Here is a 19835-nt window from a genome sequence, read left to right as displayed (position 1 = left end):
CGCACATGTATGCACACGCATGTACACACAAACACACACTGATCTGTGTCTCATACTTGGGCCAACCTGAGCCTGGCATCCCCACTCGAGTATTCAAAGTAGAGGGGCTATCTTTCCCTTTCTCTCATTCTCTCTCTCTCTCCATCTCTCTCTCTCACACATACACACACATTTTCTGGATTTTTTTGGGGAGTAAACATTTTATTTCCATTTAAATCCTATTACCCCTAACCCTAACTCCTAACCCTAACCTAGCTCTAACCCTAACCCTAACCTAACTCCTAACCTTAACCTAACTCTTAATCCTAACCTAACTCCTAACCCTAACCTAACTCCTAACCATAACCTAACTCCTAACCCTAACCTAACTCTTAACCCTAACCCCTAACCTAACTCCTAACGCTAACCTAACTCCTAACGCTATCCTAACTCCTAACCCTAACCTAACTCCTAACCCTAACCTAACTCTTAAAGTGGAACTGACAGCGGTTTAGTAACATGGAATCTCTGATCATAAACACACCCAGGAATAATATATATATATATAATATTTTTTTAAGTGATCACTTAGATATGGTCATTTTTACATTTTCATAAATTCATAGGTTTGGGAATGACATATAGTAAGACATTTGTGAAAATTCTATAGCAATGTAGAATGGGAAAGCGGCTGTGCGTTTGGACAATTAGTAGACACTGCAACACATAAAACCTAATAAAAAATGCTAGTGCTAGTCAGAACAAGATGAGCTCAAATCTAACAAGGGAACATTAGATAAACCCTGTCAAACCTTTTCAGCTAGTTGAAATTGCACTGATAAATGATAGTAATAGTAGCCTGCTCATCCTTCTGCAGCATGCCTGCCAGTGCATGCATGCACATTTTTACAACTGAATGGGAACTTGCCTGCCCTCCCATTTGATCAATGACAAATACATTTGATTGACAACTAAGAGATAACTTAGTTGTCAATCAATAATGCTAACTTTGGATAACAGTTGTTCAAGTTCAGCATAGCTAGCTAGCAAAGCGATTCATATTTCTTGCTAGCTAACCAAATGACACCTGAATCTCTAGCTGTAGGGGGAAAAGTCTGTCACTCACCCACTCCTTCAATGACATGGCATGACATCCTCCTAACAGCTAGCTAGCTAACAAACGTTAGACTCCACCATACAGCAATATTGCTGTATGGTGGACTCAAAAGTTCTTGTAGTTGAGTAGCCAGCCTAGGCTACTGATCAAATTTTGCTGTAATAGGCCTACATGTTTCTCATTTGCATAGTGTTTTGTTGCAGGTTTAGTTTTTTGGTAATTCATTGTCAAACTTTAAAAACCGATGCCAGACTGCAACATTTTAGTAGCCTAGCTAGGACTGTGGCATGTCTGTACACTTTCCCTCCGCTGCGCACTGTAAACGGGTCACACGAAAGAAGTTGAATTCACGATGCCAGCTCACTGTTGACTAATTTACCCTCGCTTGTGTGTCCTATTGTCCTTTAGTAGTAATTTTTCCCTGGGTGTGAATCCTTTATCTTATAACTTTTTGACAACCAAGATTTTCTGTAGGCTACAGCAATGACCTGTTGGAACCTAAACTTGGCATGGACATTTAGCCGACAGAGATGGTCGCCTCGCTTCAGGTCCTTAGGAAACTATGCAGTAATTCGTTTTTTTATGTATTATTTCTTACATTGTTATCCCAGAAAATCTCAAGTGTTATTACATACAGCCGGGAAGAACTATTGGATATAAAAGCGACATCAACTTACCAACATTACGACCAGGAATACGACTTTCCCGAAGCAGATCCTTTGTTCGGACCTCCACCCTGGACATGGGATCTTATCCTAGAGACCGACCCAAAACAACGCGGTCGCTGCAGTAGAGGCAGACTGAGCGGCCTACTGATCAGACTTCGAAGGCGAGCACACCATCCATCTTCTGAGCATATTACTCGCCAATGTCCAATCTCTAGACAACAAGGTGGACGAAATTAGGGCACGAGTTGCCTTCCAGAGAGACATGAGAGATTGTAACATTCTCTGTTTCACGGAAACATGGCTCACTCGGGATATGTTATCAGAGTCGGTACAGCCACCCGGTTTCTTCACGCATCGCGCCTACAGAAACAAACAACTCTCTGGTAAGAAGAAGGGCAGGGGTGTATGATTAACGATTCAGGGTGTGATCATAACAACATACAGGAACTCAAGTCATTTTGTTCACCTGACCTAGAATTCCTTACAATAAAATGCCAACCGCATTGTCTCCCAAGAGAATTCTCTTCGATTATAATCACAACCGTGTATATCCCCCCCAAGCAGACACATCGACGGCCCTGAAAGAACTTCACTGGACTCTATGTAAACTGGAAACCATATATCCTGAGGCTGCATTTATTGTAGCTGGGGATTTTAACAAAGCTAATCTGAGAACAAGGCTTCCTAAATTCTATCAGCATATCAAATGCGCGACACGGGCTGGTAGCATTCTGGATCATTGCAACTCTAACTTCCGCGATGCATGCAAAGCCCTCCCCCGCCCTCCCTTCGGCAAATCTGACCATGACTCCATTTTGTTGCTCCCAGCCTATAGACAGAAACTAAAACAGGAATCGCCCGTGCTCAGGTCTATCCAATGCTGGTCTGACCAATCGGATTCCACGCTTCAAGATTGCTTCGATCACGTGGACTGGGATATGTTCCGGGTAGCCTCAGACAATAACATTGAAATATACGCTGACTCGGTGAGCGAGTTGACTCGGTGAGTGATGTTGTACCCACTGTGACTTTTAAAACCTTCCCTAACCAGAAACAGTGGATTGATGGCAGCATTCGTGCAAAACTGAAAGCACGAACCACAGATTTTAATCATGGCAAAGCGACTGGAAACATGGCCGAATACAAACAGTGTAGCTATTCCCTCCACAAGGCAATCAAACAAGCAAAGCATCAGTATAGACACAAAGTAGAGTCGCAATTCAACGGCTCAAACACGAGAGGTATGTGCCAGGGTCTACAGTCAATCATGGATTACAAAAAGACAACCAGCTCCGTCGTGGACATTGACGTCTTGCTCCCAGACAAATTAAACAACTTCTTTGCTCGCTTTGAGGACAATACAGTGCCACTGACATGGCCCGCTGCCAAAGCCTGTGGGCTCTCCTTCACCGTGGCCAACGTGAGTAAAACATTTAAACGTGTTAACCCTTGCAAGGCTGCCGGCCTAGACGGCATCCCTAGCCGAGTCCTCAGAGCATGCACAGACCAGCTGGCTGGTGTGTTTACGGACATATTCGCCCATAGCACTCACTTTCCACAGGGAGGAGGTGAGGGCTACAGGGAGGAGGTGAGGGCCCTCGGAGTGTGGTGTCAGGAAAATAACCTCTCACTCAACGTCAACAAAACAAAGGAGACGATCGTGGACTTCAGGAAACAGCAGAGGGAGCATCCCCCATCCACATTGACGGGACAGTAGTGGAGAAGTTCCTCGGTGTACACGTAACGGACAAACTGAAATGGTCCACCCACACAGACAGCATGGTGAAGAAGGCACAACAGCACCTCTTCAACCTCAGGAGGCTGAAGAAATTTGGCTTGTCCCCTAAAACACTCACAAACTTTTACAGATGCACAATCGAGAGCATCCTGTCGGGATGTATCACCGCCTGGTACGGCAACTGCTCCGCCCACAACCGCAAGGCTCTCCAGAGGGTAGTGTGGTCTGCACAACGCATCACCGGGGGCAAACTACCTGCCCTCCAGGACACCTACAACACCTGATGTCACAGGAAGGCCAAAAAGATCATCAAGGACAACAACCACCCGAGCCACTGCCTGTTCACCCCGCTATCATCCAGAAGGTGAGGTCAGTACAGGTGCATCAAAGCGGGGACCGAGAGACTGAAAAACAGCTTCTATCTCAAGTCCATCAGACTGTTAAGCAGCCATCACTAACATAGAGTGGCTGCTGCCAACATACAGACTCAAATCTCTTCCCACTTTAATAAATGTAATAAATGGCTTTAATAAAGGTATCACTAGTCACAATAATGGCACTTTAATAATATCTACATATCCTACATTACTCATCTCATATGTATATACTGTATTCTATACCATCTACTGCATCTTGCCTATGCCGCACGGCCATCGTTCATCCATATATTTATATGTACATATTCTTATTCATCCCTTTACATTTGTGTGTATAAGGTAGTCGTTGTGAATTTGTTAGATTACTTGTTAGATATTACTGCACTGTCGGGAACTAGAAGCACAAGCATTTTGCTACACTCGCATTAACATCTGCTAACCATGTGTATGTGACCAATACAATTTGATTTGATACAACATGTTTAAACTTTCGGTCGGGTAGAAGATTCGTTCAGTGCCATTAGTGATGATGGGCTGGCTCCTGTTGGTCAGGGAGGAGGGTTGTGTGAGTGGCAATGCACTGCCGTTTGTGGTGCAGCATGTTCTTCGTCGATGGGGTTTAATGGCGTTTGGTATCCAATGTTAATGGTGCATTACCGCCACCAGCTGGATAAAACAAAAAAAACATTGTGAGAAAGGGGGGAAACGACATCATCCAAAATAAAACAAGTCAACTAAGAAAACCCATCCCGCTTCTTCAATCCCAGTCCACTCCAAAATACATCCCTACACACGCTCAGGGGCCTGTGATGGCGGTACATTCACTGACAGGATATCCTGCACGGCCTCGACTGTGAAATCCCAGACCCCAAAAAACGTTCAGCGGCATTCACAATGATTCCAATTTTCTTAGACTTCTTCTCCGCTTGTAGTTTATGACCATTTCAATAAATAATACAAAGTACATCTTTTTAACAGGTAGCGTTTCACTATCCCTCGGTTGATGAGAACCCTTCGCTGGTCGTGGTGGCTCTACTACCATTGTTTCTTCGCCGCAACTCGTTCCTTCCAATCTTCTCACCGCCTCCAGATAGGAGACACGCTGGAAACTCCTTACCCTTGCCACCTCATTCTCACTCACCCTAACAGGGCACTCCAGGAATTCAGGCGCATGTTCCCCTCCACAGTTGCAGCATTTCACTTCATCTGGCATACGATACTCTTCCCTCCTTCACACACTTGACACATTACTAAATATTTTACATGAATGACACTGAAGGGACTTGTGCACAAAAGCTCTTACAGGGTATCTATCTCATGAATCCTAACTTTATATGAGAAGGGAGAGAGTCTTCATCAAAGAACAATAGCATGGATGAAGTAATTTATTTTCTCCGTCCACCATACAGGTCAGTCGACGTGCACCAACCACTCCATCGATGTCTTCAGTAATATCCTCTGCCTTTATTTCTTGCGCCACCCCAGAAATAACCCCCTTGATAGGCGACCTGCTGCGAAAAATCCATACAGGAAACATTCCACTCCGATATCTTATTGAGTCTTAAAACACACTTCTTCTGCTCTGCAGACACACCAAAAATCGAAATAAGACCACTATTTGTGACTCTCACCAACTCCACACTTTGATCCAAAACCCTCACTCCAACTACAAACGAGTCTAGTGGTTTCCTCCACCACAGCTTCACTTCTCCTGTTTCCCTTTTTCTTCACCACTGTATCCCACTCATTCTCACTTTCTGTGCTATTAGCTTCACTCGACTCACTGGCAGTTTAAAACAAAACCTCAGTTTCTGCCATTTTCTCCACCATCAACATCACCCAAATCGCGCCTTTCCTAGTCGTGCAGCACATTGGCAGCGCAACGCGGCCGGTATGGATTGACAACCCAAATCATTGCGTGGCCGGATAGAAATGTGTAACGCCTTGTGTTTCACATGTGACACGTGTGCTAGCCTATTACTCACGTTATGACTGACTGTGATCATTGCTAGTTTGATTGTATTGACATTCCCTGCCTTAATTACAGTCGTTTCTGTTCAAAATATTGAGTCATTGAAACTGAAACAGTGCATCCCGAATGGCTGGAGGAAGCAAACAATGTATCAGGCCAGCTTTGATTTACAACCTGACAGCAATATTGTTTGGACGTCCAAGAAATGTATTGGTGAATTATATTAATCATGCATTGAACTGTATCCATTTATTCTGCCAGCAATGCCTTAGTGTACGTCATGGGATTTTGAGTCAAATATAACCTATTCTTAAAAGCTATTATAAAGTTGGTTTTGTAGCATAAACTGGGAGTTTGATATTTTTGACTGATCTTATGATTGTTTCTTTCATATCTGCAAAGTAGGTAAAACACTGTCAGTTCCACTTTAAGCCTGAAATATAGCATTTTAACAAATTGAGGACATGAAAAAAGTCCTGACTTATTTCTTGTTTTCCTACCGTGTCAGGACATTCTGGTGACTTGTCAGGACATTGTGGTCTTGATAAGGTAGGAAAACATACAGACAGACAGACAGACCGACAGACAGACAGACTCCATTCCTCCAAATTTCTCTCGGCCTCTCTCTCTCGCTCTCTCTCTCTCGGCCTCTCTCTCTCGGCCTCTCTCTTGGTCTCTCTCTCTCTCTCTCTCTCTGTTGTTTCTGTTTTCAGTGTAGCACCACAGCACCCCCACCATGCCACCCTCTCACTCTTTGCCTGCTCTCTTTCACCTCCTCCCTCTCCTCTCCTCTCCTCCCTCCCTCCCTCCCTCCCTTTTTCTTGAGGTTCAAAGTGTTTTATTTTCAGCGGTATGAAATAGCAGTGCCCCCGGAGGAGGCAAACCTGTGTGCTGCTCTTCTCTTCAATCTCTACCTCTAACATCACACTATCGCTCTCTTTCTTACACTATCTCTCTCTTTCTCACACTATCTCTCTCTTTCTCACACTCTCTCTCTTTCTCACACTATCGCTCTCTTTCTCACACTCTCTCTTTCTCACACTATCGCTCTCTTTCTCACACTCTCTCCCTTTCTCACACTCGCTCTCTTTCTCACACTATCGCTCTCTTTCTCACACTATCTCTCTCTTTCTCACACTCTCTCTCTCTTTCTTACACTATCTCTCTCTTTCTCACACTCTCTCTTTCTCACACACTCTCTCTCTTTCTTACACTATCTCTCTCTTTCTCACACTCTCTCTTACACTATCTCTCTCTTTCTCACACTATCTCTCTCTTTCTCACACTATCTCTCTCTTTCTCACACTATCTCTCTCTTTCTCACACTATCTCTCTCTTTCTCACACTATCTCTCTCTTTCTTACACTCTCTCTCTTTCTTTCTCACACTCTCTCTCTTTCTCACACTATCTCTCTCTTTCTCACACTCTCTCTCTCTTTCTTACACTATCTCTCTCTTTCTCACACTCTCTCTTTCTCACACACTCTCTCTTTCTTACACTATCTCTCTCTTTCTCACACTCTCTCTTACACTATCTCTCTCTTTCTCACACTATCTCTCTCTTTCTCACACTATCTCTCTCTTTCTCACACTATCTCTCTCTTTCTCACACACTCTCTCTCTCTCACACTCTCTCTCTCTCTCTCTCTCTCTCTCTCTCTCTCTCTCTCTCTCTACAACACTTCCACTCATCAACGTACATACTAGGGAGCTCATGGCCACTCCTCTGTTTATTACTTTCCCACCTTTCCTTATTATTTTTGTGCATCCCCCTTCTTTTATGCATATTTTATTTACCAGGAAGTTACAAGACATGTTACACAGGTGTTTGTTTGTTTATGTACATGTTTATATTCATGCTCAAATACATCATAGAGACGTTGTTTTGTATCGAATATGGTAGAATCTTAAAGGAAATCACATAGAGATCTCAGATTAAAAGATACCGAGTTGTATAGAGGAGGGTAAGGTGATATATATATATTTTTTTGGGGGGGGTAAACAAGTTCCATATGTAGTACAGTATTTGGATGTATACTACAGCATTGAGAATACCTTTTGCATCCACAATACTGGAAAAACACAAAGGGAACATATTCAGTTATACAGATTATAGACAGGTGTGAGGTGATATCTTGGGGGATTTCAACCTGTGCCATATGTTGAGGGATGGCTGGGAGGGACAGGCTACACAGAGGGGTACTAAACTGAACCCTCCAGCTGAAATCAGGAAGCAGGCGGTCTGTAAAATAACGAGTAGGCTGAGCACCCCCACGATACCCGTTTCACCGTCTCTCATTCTCTCCCTCTGTACTTCTTGCTCTCTCTTTTACTCTCTAACTCTCTTTCTCACTAACTTTCCCTCTCCTCTCTTCCTCTCTCCATCCCCCCCCCCCCCTCTCTCTCTCTCTCTCTCGCGCCTCTGCAGCTTTTTCAGATTAAACCCAGCGATATGTTTCCCATTAACACTACAATGGAGAGACAGAATGGAGCAATCTCCTGTACTGTGCAGATAGCTGGCTATGGCGTCACACTTATCTCTCAGCCTTCTCAACACAATATTAGGCCTACATAGCAGGTGTTTAGCATATTTTCTTGGTTCCAGGCTATTCCTTCCTAATAATATAATAATTATTATACTAATTATTATAGAGGGTTAGAGGGCATTCCTTTTCAATTACTTTGTTCAACAATACTGTTGTAGGTTTTGGAGGGACATTTTTGTTAGGTTTCATAAGTAGATGAATACATTGGAAGAATGATATGATGATAATGATTGTAATAAGTACAGGTCCACCGTCAAAATTCCACAGAGGTGAAAAGATGGTCAAGTCTGCTAGTAGATAACCAACGGTTTAAATGATTACTGCTTTAAGAGTTCCTTAACATATGTAACCCACATGTCTGATGTTTCATGTCCCCTTTTCTGCATTGCCTCTCTAAGTCTAACCTAGTTCAGTGCATCATTAGCTGCTTCTAGTAGATCATATTACTGTAACGTGTGTACGTGTGCTTTCGGTAGCGCACACGCTCTATCAAGCTATTTATACATCTATTAGTCTGTGCCTGTGTGTACCCAATTGATACCAAGGACACTATAAACTATCCAGATGTGCACTAGGGGCTACTGTCCTGTCCCTTAGTCCCACATGCTATCGCTCAGCAGAAATACACTACCGGTCAAAAGGTTTAGAACACCTACTCATTCAAGGGCTTTTCTTTATTTTTACTATTTTCTACATTGTAGAATCAAAGTGAAGACATCAAAACTATGAAATAAAACATATGGAATCATGTAGTAACCAAAAAAGGGTTAAATAATTCAAAATATATTTTATATTTGAGATTCTTCAAATAGCCACCCTTTGCCTTGATGACAGCTTTGCACACTCTTTGCATTCTCTCAACCAGCTTCATGAGGTAGTCGCCTGGAATGCATTTCAATTAACAGGTGTGCCTTATTAAAGGTTAATTTATGGAATTTCTGTAGTGAGGTGCATACTAGCGGCAGAGAAGTCATGCGCAGGAGAGCGAAAACTGATTTACAACAGTGTCGTTTAATATCCATAAACCACCGTCAACAGAACAATACAATAAATCGGTCAACCAAAACCCGGTAAATACCAGCATACCGTGCATAAACACTACAAGAAACAATCACCGAGAAGGACATGGGGGGAACAGAGGGTTAAATACACAACATGTAATTGATGGGATTGGAACCAGGTGTGATGGAAGACAAGACAAAACCAATGGAAAATGAAAAGTGGATCAGCGATGGCTAGAAGGTCGGTGACTTCGACCGCCGAACGCCGCCCGAACAAGGAGAGGGACCAACTTCGGCGGAGGTCATGACAATTTATTTCCTTCTTAACCAATCAGTTGTGTTGTGACAAAGTAGAGGGGTATACAGAAGATAGCCCTATTTGGTAAAAGACCAAGTCCATATTATGGCAAGAACAGCTCAAATAAGCAAAGAGAAACAACAGTCCATCGTTACTTTAAGACAGGAAGGTCAGTCAATACGGAACATTTCAAGAACTTTGAACGTTTCGTCAAGTGCAGTCGCAAAAACCATCAAGCGATATGATGAAACTGACTCTCATGAGGACCTCCACAGGAATGGAAGACCCAGAGTTACCTCTGCTGCAGAGAATAAGTTCATTAGAGTTACCAGCCTCAGAAATTGCAGCCCAAATAAATGCTTTACAGAGTTCAAGTAACAGACACATCTCTACATCAACTGATCAGAGGAGACTGTGTGAATCAGGCCTTCATGGTCAATTTGCTGCAAAGAAACCACTACTAAAGGACACCAATAAGCAGAAGAGACTTGCTCGGGTCAAGAAACACGAGCAATGGACATTAGACTGGTGGAAATGTGTATTTTGGTCTGGAGTCTAAATTGGCGATTTTTGGTTCCAACCACCGTTTCTTTGCGAGACGCGGTGTGGGTGAACGGATGATCTCTGCATATGTATTTCCCACCATAAAGCATGGAGGTGGAGGTGTTATGGTGTGGGGGTGCTTTGCTGGTGACACTGTCTGTGATTTATTTCAAATTCAAGGCACACTTAACCAGCATGGCTACCACAGCATTCTGCAGCTATACGCCATTCCATCTGGTTTGGGCTATGATTCGTTTTTCAACAGAACAATGACCCAACACACCTACAGGCTGCGTAAGGGCTATTTTACCAAGGAGAGTGATGGAGTGCTGCATCAGATGACCTGGCCTCCAAGGTCCCCTGACCTCAACCAAATTGATATGGTTTGGAATGAGTCGGGCCGCAGAGTGAAGGAAAAGCAGCCAACAAGTACTCAGCATATGTGGGAACTCCCTCAAAACTGTTGGAAAAGCATTCCAGGTGAAGCTGGTTGAGAGAATGCCAAGAGGTTGCAAAGCTGTCATCTAGGCAAAGGGTGGCTACTTTGAAGAATCTCAAATATAAAATATATTTTTATTTGTTTAACACTTTTTAGGTTACTCCATGAGTCCATATGTGTTATTTATTAGTTTTGATGTATTCACTATTATTCTACAATGTAGAAAATAGTACAAATAAAGAAAAACCCTTGAATGAGTAGGTGTTGTAAAACTTCTGCCCGGTAGTGTATGTCACACAGAGAGATGTTTGTACACTAGTCATAGTCAACCACCCAAAGGATTCAGTGTTCAATTACGTAACTAGACAGCCAGAACTTTCCCATCATCAATTATAGGAAATTATTAGGATTTGGGGCCCTTGTATAGCACATAGTTGAGATTTTCACCTTGAGCCCAAACCCCTTAAAACCCCTCTTTTAATTTGTTGGCTGTTAGCCCAAGCCAGTGTGTCACTGTGCATAGGTCAAAGGCCAGCATGGCCAGGTATCTACTGTAAGCTTGCCCTCTTGGGGACCTTCAATGCTGCAGAAATGTTTTGGTACCCTTCCCTACGGTGAACCATGGCGGTCGCAGCATCATGTTGTGGGTGGTGGCGACATCATGCTGTGGGATGTTTTTCAGTGGCATGGACTGGGAGACTAATCAGGATCGAGGCAAAGATGAACGGAGCAAAGTACAGAGAGATCCTTGATGAAAACCTACTCCAAAGTGCTCAGGACCTCAGGCTGGGGCGAAGTTCACCTTCCAACAGGACAATGACCCTAAGCACACAGCCAAAACAACGCAGGAGTGGCTTCGGGACAAGTCTCTTAATGTCCTCGAGTGGCCCAGCCAGAGCCCGGATTTGAACCTGATTGAACATCTCTGGAGAGACCTGAAAATAGCTGTGCAGCAACGCTCCCCATCCAACCTTACCGAGCTTGAGAGGATCTGCAGAGAGGAATGGGAAAAACTCCGCAAATATAGGTGTGCCAAGCTTGTAACGTCATACCCAAGAAGGCTTGAAGTTGTAAACGCTGCCAAAGGTGCTTCAACAAAGTACTGAGTAAAGGGGCTGAATACTTATGTAAATGTGATATTTTGTTTTTAAATGTTTAATACATTTGCAAAATTGTATAAAACCTGTTTTTGCTTTATCATTATGGGGTATTTTGTGTAGATTGATGAGGGGGGAAACTATTTAATCCATTTTAGAACAAGGCTGTAACCTAACAAAATTAGAAAAAAGTCAAGCAGTCTGAATACTTTACCATCTTTTCACCTCTGTGGAATTTTTACGGTGGGCTGTGTTTTTGCTTGTACATTTGGCTGTGTGTCTGTACCCAAAAGCTCTGGGAGCCATTCACCCAGGCCAGCATATCTTATGCCATGCTGCTGGGTGCCAGCCTTGCAGACTGGGCTGAGGGAAAGAGGTCATGTCTGGTGCTAGCTGGCTGCTTAAATTAGCAGAGACATGGGGTGTAGACTGCACCCCACCCGCTCCACAAGCTGTCTCACAAGTGAACATACGAGAGAGGGAGAGAGTGGGAGAGAGAGAGGGGGAGAGAGTGTACATGTGGCAGGTTAGCGTTTTTCGTCATTAATCTTGTTCTGGAGGCAGCTCTGCAGTGTGGTCAATAGCTGGCACAGCCACAACGTCATAACATCTGATAACCTTAAACCTAACCTTAACCACACTGTTAACCCTAATGCCTAACCCTAACCTTACATGTTCATGAATATTTACAATTTAGCCAATTCTGACTTTGCAGTTGGCCTGTCTAGCGGAAATCGCTCAGTTCTGCCTCAAGGACAAGACTCATGACAATAAACGTCAACCTACATTTGAACTGGACCTCTCAGCTCCGACCGCAGACTTTGATAAGGTCACACAAGGCACTGGCAGGTGTAATGCATATATGTTGGACGAAGCATTATCTCATTGCATCTAAGTTGTTGCCCTGTTCTCTCTGTCCATTCTGCCCCTCCCACTTCCCTGTAGTCTATCTTGTCTGTGGTATTTTGTTGACCGCTGCTCATTAGCATACGGAGAATAGATTTAGCTCCATTGTCTAGCCTCTCGGTGTAGAAACCTGAGTTGTTTCAGTCTTGCGGTCATATCGATGAATCACGAGCTGCGTGAGTGACACCCTCATTATATCTCTTGTCAGCCCGATGGCTGTAGATTGTGTGATTAATCCGTTTCCCTTGTCCCTCTTATTGATTCTTAATGTGGCAATCAGCAGTTGAGACAATAACAAAGCCGCCCCCTGTTTCGGTAAAAAGCTGAGGGACGAGGGCTTGAGAACTGTAACCACTCTCAAATTGATAGACACAGCTATGCATCCAAGGACTGACCATCCATGATATCAAAATGACAGTTCTAACCGTGTTTTGAGGCTATATAGTGTTTGTTTACGTTTACTTTGTTTACAAGCAGTGCTTATATTTGGGGTTCTGATGGGGTACGACAGTCGAACTAAGCTCATGAGGTATTTCTAAGTTGTATTCTACACAAATCAACGGGTCTATATCATTCATTTCTAAGTCCAGAAATGTATGTCACAACCGCAGATTGCCCCTTTAAGTCAACGATTCTATCTGACAAGTTTTTCTGGAGGCTAGTCCTCTTCCTTCATGACTCTTCTCATCCCAGGTTGCTGACCAGGGCTCATGTGTCTCCTCTATCTCCTCTATCATGTTTCTTCCCTGACCATACCTTACATACAAATCCTATTTTCTAGCATTGGTGATAGGGTTTTAGGTTTCAGGTGTGCGATTGTAGCTGAGTTGCTCTTGGGGAAGGGTTTGAACTCCAACCTAAGCATTCATGCAGGTGCATGCCTTGACTGAAAGAACAGGAGCAAAGCCAATATTCTTTTAGAAATGGTGCTACTGCATTTTGTTTTTGGGATGTTTTGTTCGTCGTTCAATAGCGGTTGTCTTGAATGTTAAACACACGCTTGTTGCTCACGTATGGGCTGGTTTGAGCTTGTTCATTACGGGTTGAAATTATGGATTTTGGTTTTGTTGTTGCTCTCTGCATTGTTGGGAAGGGCCCGTAAGTAAGCATTTCACTGTTAGTCCACACCTGTTGTTTACGAAACATGTGACAAATACAATTTCATTTGAGAGAAGAAAAAAAAGCACACACAAGATATCACACACACAAAATAACATGCACACACAAAATAACACACACACACCTGCATAAACACATTTTCCTGCTGATTCCGACCACCTCACTGAGGAGACAAGCACCGAATGCTAATCACCATTCAAAGAATATTGAGGAGTGTGTGTGTGTGTGTGTGTGTGTGTGTGTGTGTGTGACTGGAGGAGGGAGTTGGAAGTCTGTGATTCGCTGCTGACAGACAGAGAGAGAGAGAGAGAGAGAGAGGGAGGGAGGGAGGGATAGAGGGAGGGGCTCATATAGAGAAGAGAGCACATACACAGTCGCCGTCAGGTCTCTCTCCTCAGTAGGATTCCGGCAGCTCTCCGACACAGAACCAAAAAGAGGATGACGAAAAGATAGACGACGGAAAGACAGAGAGAAACAAGGAGGGAAAGACAACAGCAGGAGGACAAGCTTTTCGCTTACCCCCCCCCCCAGAGGGCACTATGGGAAGAGATTTGGAACTGTTGAAAAGAAGCATTGAGAGATGGCACGTTGAAGATCAAGGAGAAGGTGATAAAAGAAGTGAGGGATCAAAGAAGTGAGGGATCAAAGAAGTGAGGGATCAAAGAAGTGAGCGATCAAAGAAGTGAGGGATCAAAGAAGGAGTAGATGCCGACAAGGGACCGGACAGATGGACGGACACTGATCTCCTAAAATAGATGGGTAGTCATCCCTCCATCATTCTGGGTGACGGACAGAAGGGTGTTCATCTTCCATCTTACACTGGGAGCAACAGGGTATAACGTAGCCCCTTTTACTTTACTGGGTAGACTGAACCCAGGCAGTCCTACGGTATCTTGTTCCCCTCTTCTCTTCTTAACTGGACGTTGGTCTAGTTAGACAGTTCCTTCAGTTCTTCTCCTGCTTCTTCATTACTTTTTGGTTGTGTTTTGGGGGCAAGTGACGCAATCGAGAGTGCTATTTGGGATCCCTGCTCGAGAAGTGGGAGGAGTCCTATGTGGACTCTTTACGTTGTGTGTGTGCGAGCCTCTGTGCTTTTTACCTCCTTATTTCCGCCCTTGGCACCCATCTGTTTCATGCTGGCTGTCCTTTCACACCTCTGCAAGTGTTGCGCACCATCTGTGTGTGTGTCATCGTGAGTGAGTGTGTGTGTCAACGGGAGTGCGTGTAAGTATCTGTCACCCACAGTTACGCCACTGGTCAAAAGTTGGCCAATTACCATTTTTGGAGGCTCAGCCCGGCATACTGTTTAAGCTGGGCAGAAGGGGGACAGAGGGCCCGCTTAGCCAACAGCTGTCAAGGGAACAGTTTGAGAGATTCTACTGTCTTCTCCCAATAGGACCGGTAGGACTATTATTAAACCTCTGGAGGATCAATTCAATGAGGATCTGATCCAAGAACAGTGTTAACTGATCACCTGATACTCCCACCTGTGGACTGTGTCGCTTGGGAATACATTCAATCCAAAACATGTCAGTGTGACATTGAGTGGCAATGAAGGAATTGTCATACCATGTTTTATAGATGAACTGTCCGATCATCCAGTATTTGATCAGATTCCAGATTACCTAATGAGTGTGTGTGTGTGAGAGAGAGTGTGTACCACTGTTTGATGCTCTCGGGGACGCCGTGAGAGTGACAGCAGCTACGCGCTGTTTCCTGCGACAGACGGCCCTCTATGAACTGTCACTCAACTGCTTGGCCCTCAGTCTCGTCACTGTACTTAAGAGCTGCCAAGACAGACAGACAGACAGACAGACAAACAGACAGACAGCTTTTTCCTCATGTTCTTGGCCATGCCCTACTGTACAGCTCCCTGAACAGAAAGACGAAATCTGGGTGTATCTGGAACCATCGCTTGGTTGTGTGCAGTGTGTACCTTTCTCTGATTGGCCTATCTAGTCCTGCTGTGTAACATTACCCTCGGGGGTGGCCATGATCGGCGTGAACAGCCTGCACTCGGCGGGGCGCCTGCGCTCGCGCTCCCTGTGCTCGGTCCGCTATGGCCGAGACTTCCGGATGATTGACCCTTTCCGCTACCCCCGTACGCCCCGCTCGCGCTCCCTCAAGCCCCTTATGTTCCCAGACCTGCTGGGCAAGGCCCAAGATGGACAGAACCACCCGCAGGCCCGCAAGAGGAAGAAGGTACAATGTGCCACCCGGGTAAGACACTGACTGACATAGTACGACCTGCTGCGTTTCACTATTCGACACTTAATTCAGCACTTTGGTTGTGTTTGCATGTGTTAAAGTGGGGTTGTGTTTCAAGCACTTTCTTGTTTCTGATGACATTGTTTATCGTTGTCATGTCAACGTACTGTAAAATGCCATGCCCAGCACTGTAGGTGTTTGTAATTTAGGGACATTTTTGTCTGTCAATCGAAGACAATGCAACCTTGTACAGCCACAGATTCATACATTTATATATGGCTTTTATAGGGTTGTGAATAATTTGTTAGTTGAGTAGATTGCAGATTGGATGATCACCAGGCTGACAGGCCCTTCCGTAATCTAGGCTACCGCATGTTGTGTGTAGTAACCGGTGGTAACACCAAACCTCAAGGCTAACTCTCATTCGCTGCCCGGGTGCCGTGGGACGCTGGCGGAGCGCATAGGTGAAGGTGACGAACATCCATCCTGATCTGAATGAGGCCGACTGCTCCGTGTGACACTGATTATGCCTCTACGCCCTGTCTCCCTGTCTCTCTCTCCCCTCTTACGGTTCTGACAGGGCCTCCCCACACATCTCACTTATTCCCACATGAACCCCCCCCCCCCACCTCACCCCCACACCTTCATTACATTAGACTCCCCTCCACCGACTCCTTGGCAGTCAGGACCAGTATAACGTGTATATTAACATCTGTCTCTCTCAGCTTGATCTCCTTCCAATGTACTACTACTGTAATGCCAATAATTATGGACCCCCTGTATGTCTCAGATATACCACTTACTCTCATGTTTAATGTTGTGCTTTCGGTTCAGTTTGCCTGGTTTTCCAATCGGAGTCAAATATTAACAGGATTTGTAATTACATTTGAGCGTCTATATGTAGAAACCAATAATTGACTCAAATCTGACCATGAATCTCAAGTTAATGACATTTCTCTATGAGCCACTATGGCTATAATTGCTGTTGATCCTAGCAACAGTAGATCAATCCATCTGTTTTTCGGGTTCACAAATTCACCCCCAGATTTGATGCTGAAGACTTTTGTGCTACAAAAGAGAGTGCATCGAAATTAGACTTTGAAATGGGCCAACGCCGGCTTTCCACGAAGACAGCCCTTATCTGCGCTGAATATTAATATTCATGAAGCTTGTAACACAGTTTGAGTCTCGATTTTTAGACAGTACGTCTCCATAGCAAGGGGACATTTGAGCCCAGAACCTAAAATCCAAATGGTCTGGCTGCTCATGAATATTCAGAAGTATTTCAATTAGTGCCTGTTTAATAGGAAACGTAGGGAAATGAGTTTGAATGGATACACTGCATCAAACACATTGTTCATTTCAATGGGTTTGACTAAGAAACCACACCTCAATATTATGTCTAGAACAGTCAGTGAAATCCAACACTAACTGTCAATCAACTCGATTGAATTGAATATCATCAGCATCGGTTTCTTAATCATACAAAATTTGAAAATAAATAAGCTCAAACTAATTTCAATTTCAAGACCTACTACCTTGTACAGCCATTTGTCCCATCTCCTTATGAAAACACCATTGTATATTTTCCCAGACTTCAGAGGATCTGGCAGGGACGTGGTGATGATGTACTTCCTGCTAGAGTCCTCTCCATCACGTCAGCTGTCACAGTTGTCCGTCAGTCCCTTCTAGGCCTTGATCTGAATTCACCATCGGGGGCTGATAGCTCTGCACTCCTCTTCCTCTAAACTCCTTTCACAGAACCCCAGTGCTAAACGGTAGATCATATTCCGCTAGCATATCCCATTGTCACTAAAAGGGGCTGGATTTGAATAGGAATGTCTAAATGGCTTGGCTGTCACAGGAGAATAATAGGAAAGCGAAGCGAAACGCGGTGACTCCAAAAGCCTGTTGTATTTATCAATGAGGGTGCACACAGAAACTGCAGCCTATTTCTTCAAATCCCATTTTACCTGCTGTGTTATTCCATAGACTCCCCTTAAAGGGGCAATCAGCAGATGCTACATACATTTTTGGACTTATACATTAATGATAATAATATTCTTGAGGAAAATAACATAGAAATGGAGCATGAGTTTAGGTCAACGGTCGTGTTTGCCCCAAAGAGGATTCTCGAGAGGAAGGAGGAGACAAATTATTGATTGGTTAACTGGCTTTCTGACTGATTAGTTTATTGATTGATGGATTCAACCATTTGTTTCTCCCAGGTGAATCTGAGTACTATTTCGTCATTATTATCTAATGGGTTTTGCTTCCACAGGCCCTGTACAACTCAATCAAGAATGAGAAGCTTCAATGGACAATGTGAGTTCCACTTTAATGCGTTGTTATCAAGAGTATATACAGTATTTGTGCATTTAAGTGTATGTTCTGACACACACACACACACACACACACACACACACACACACACACACACACACACACACACACACACACACACACACACACACACACACACACACACACACACACAGAAACATACTTCACTCAGAGTCCACAGTTCACCTAGAGTCCGCACACATGCATAGTATTTGAATAGTGAAGAGTATTGGTTGATTCGATAGCATCCTTATTAATGACGTGCATGTTGTGATGGAAACATTTGTGTGTCAAGGGTTGCTATTCTGGATCTCAGCTCACTGTGCTTCAGAGATGCCAATTAAGTCTCTGGCATTCCAAGCTTTGTTGCCATAGTTACAGCACCATGGCTACAGCTACATAGCGACCGTTCTGCTCTTGCCTCTGTGTTCCGGTGCACGCACACACACACACACACACACACACACACACACACACACACACACACACACACACACACACACACACACACACACACCTATCATTCCATTAAAAGGGTCCTCATTGCATCCTGTACAAAGGTGTGACCACAGCCTCCCACTACCTTCCCAAGAATAGCAGCATTCCCAGAGCAGCCGACTGAAAAGTGGTCAGAGGAACAGGTCTGGGAACAGATCCACAGAGAGAGAGGCAATCCAGTTCAAACATCTCCACAGAAACAGACACCCAATTAAAATACATGGCCATGATGCTGGGGACAAGAGGCTGAGGATAGACTAGTCATTTTTAGACACATCTATACAGATACTGTGTGTGTATATATATATATATATATATATATATATATATATAGAGAGAGAGAGAGAGAGAGAGAGAGAGAGAGAGAGAGAGAGAGAGAGAGAGAGAGAGAGAGAGAGAGAGAGAGAGAGAGAGAGAGAGAGAGAGAGAGAGAGAGAGAGAGAGAGAGAGAGAGAGAGAGAGAGAGAGAGAGAGAGAGAGAGAGAGAGAGAGAGAGAGAGAGAGAGAGAGAGAGAGAGAGAGAGAGAGAGAGAGAGAGAGAGAGAGAGAGAGAGAGAGAGAGAGAGAGAGAGAGAGAGACCCATCTGCTCTATTATTCCTTCTATTCTGCTAATCTTGCTCTCCTCCATTATTGGCTCTAATCATCCTGTCTTCCATTGTCTCCTCTCCTGTTTGCTTCTATCGCCTGTTAGAAAAAGAGATAAGAAGAACCTATTTCACTGGCATCACAAAATAGACACCACCAGTCATCTGAACAACGTTATAATAATAATATACCAGTCCCGTTTCAATTATGTATTTATTCATTTGTTTATAAGGGACCATGCAAATAGCACCTGAAGCCCTATTCATAGTACACATATTTCACATGACCACAACTGTATACAGTCAGTAACAGGTGTCATATGTGTTTTAATAGGAAGTGTCACAGGTATGACAAGACTATTGTGTTACACTACATTACCAAAAGTATGTGGACACCTGCT

General features: G+C 44.0%; 1 protein-coding gene across 2 annotated transcripts in view; it reads left to right on the top strand.

The window, feature by feature from the left end:
- The window catches only part of LOC115158936 (uncharacterized), a 58350-nt gene that overhangs the window by 26113 nt on the left and 12402 nt on the right, over positions 1-19835 (top strand). For both annotated transcript variants that reach the window (XM_029708379.1, XM_029708383.1), the window contains exon 11: positions 18290-18333. In XM_029708379.1, coding sequence (XP_029564239.1) covers positions 18290-18333 — 44 coding nt within the window. The remainder of the gene's footprint in view (positions 1-18289; positions 18334-19835) is intronic.

The sequence above is a fragment of the Salmo trutta genome, chromosome 2 (assembly GCF_901001165.1).
Source record: "Salmo trutta chromosome 2, fSalTru1.1, whole genome shotgun sequence".
Lineage (NCBI taxonomy): Eukaryota > Metazoa > Chordata > Actinopteri > Salmoniformes > Salmonidae > Salmo > Salmo trutta.
This window is presented reverse-complemented; position numbering and strand designations above follow the sequence as displayed.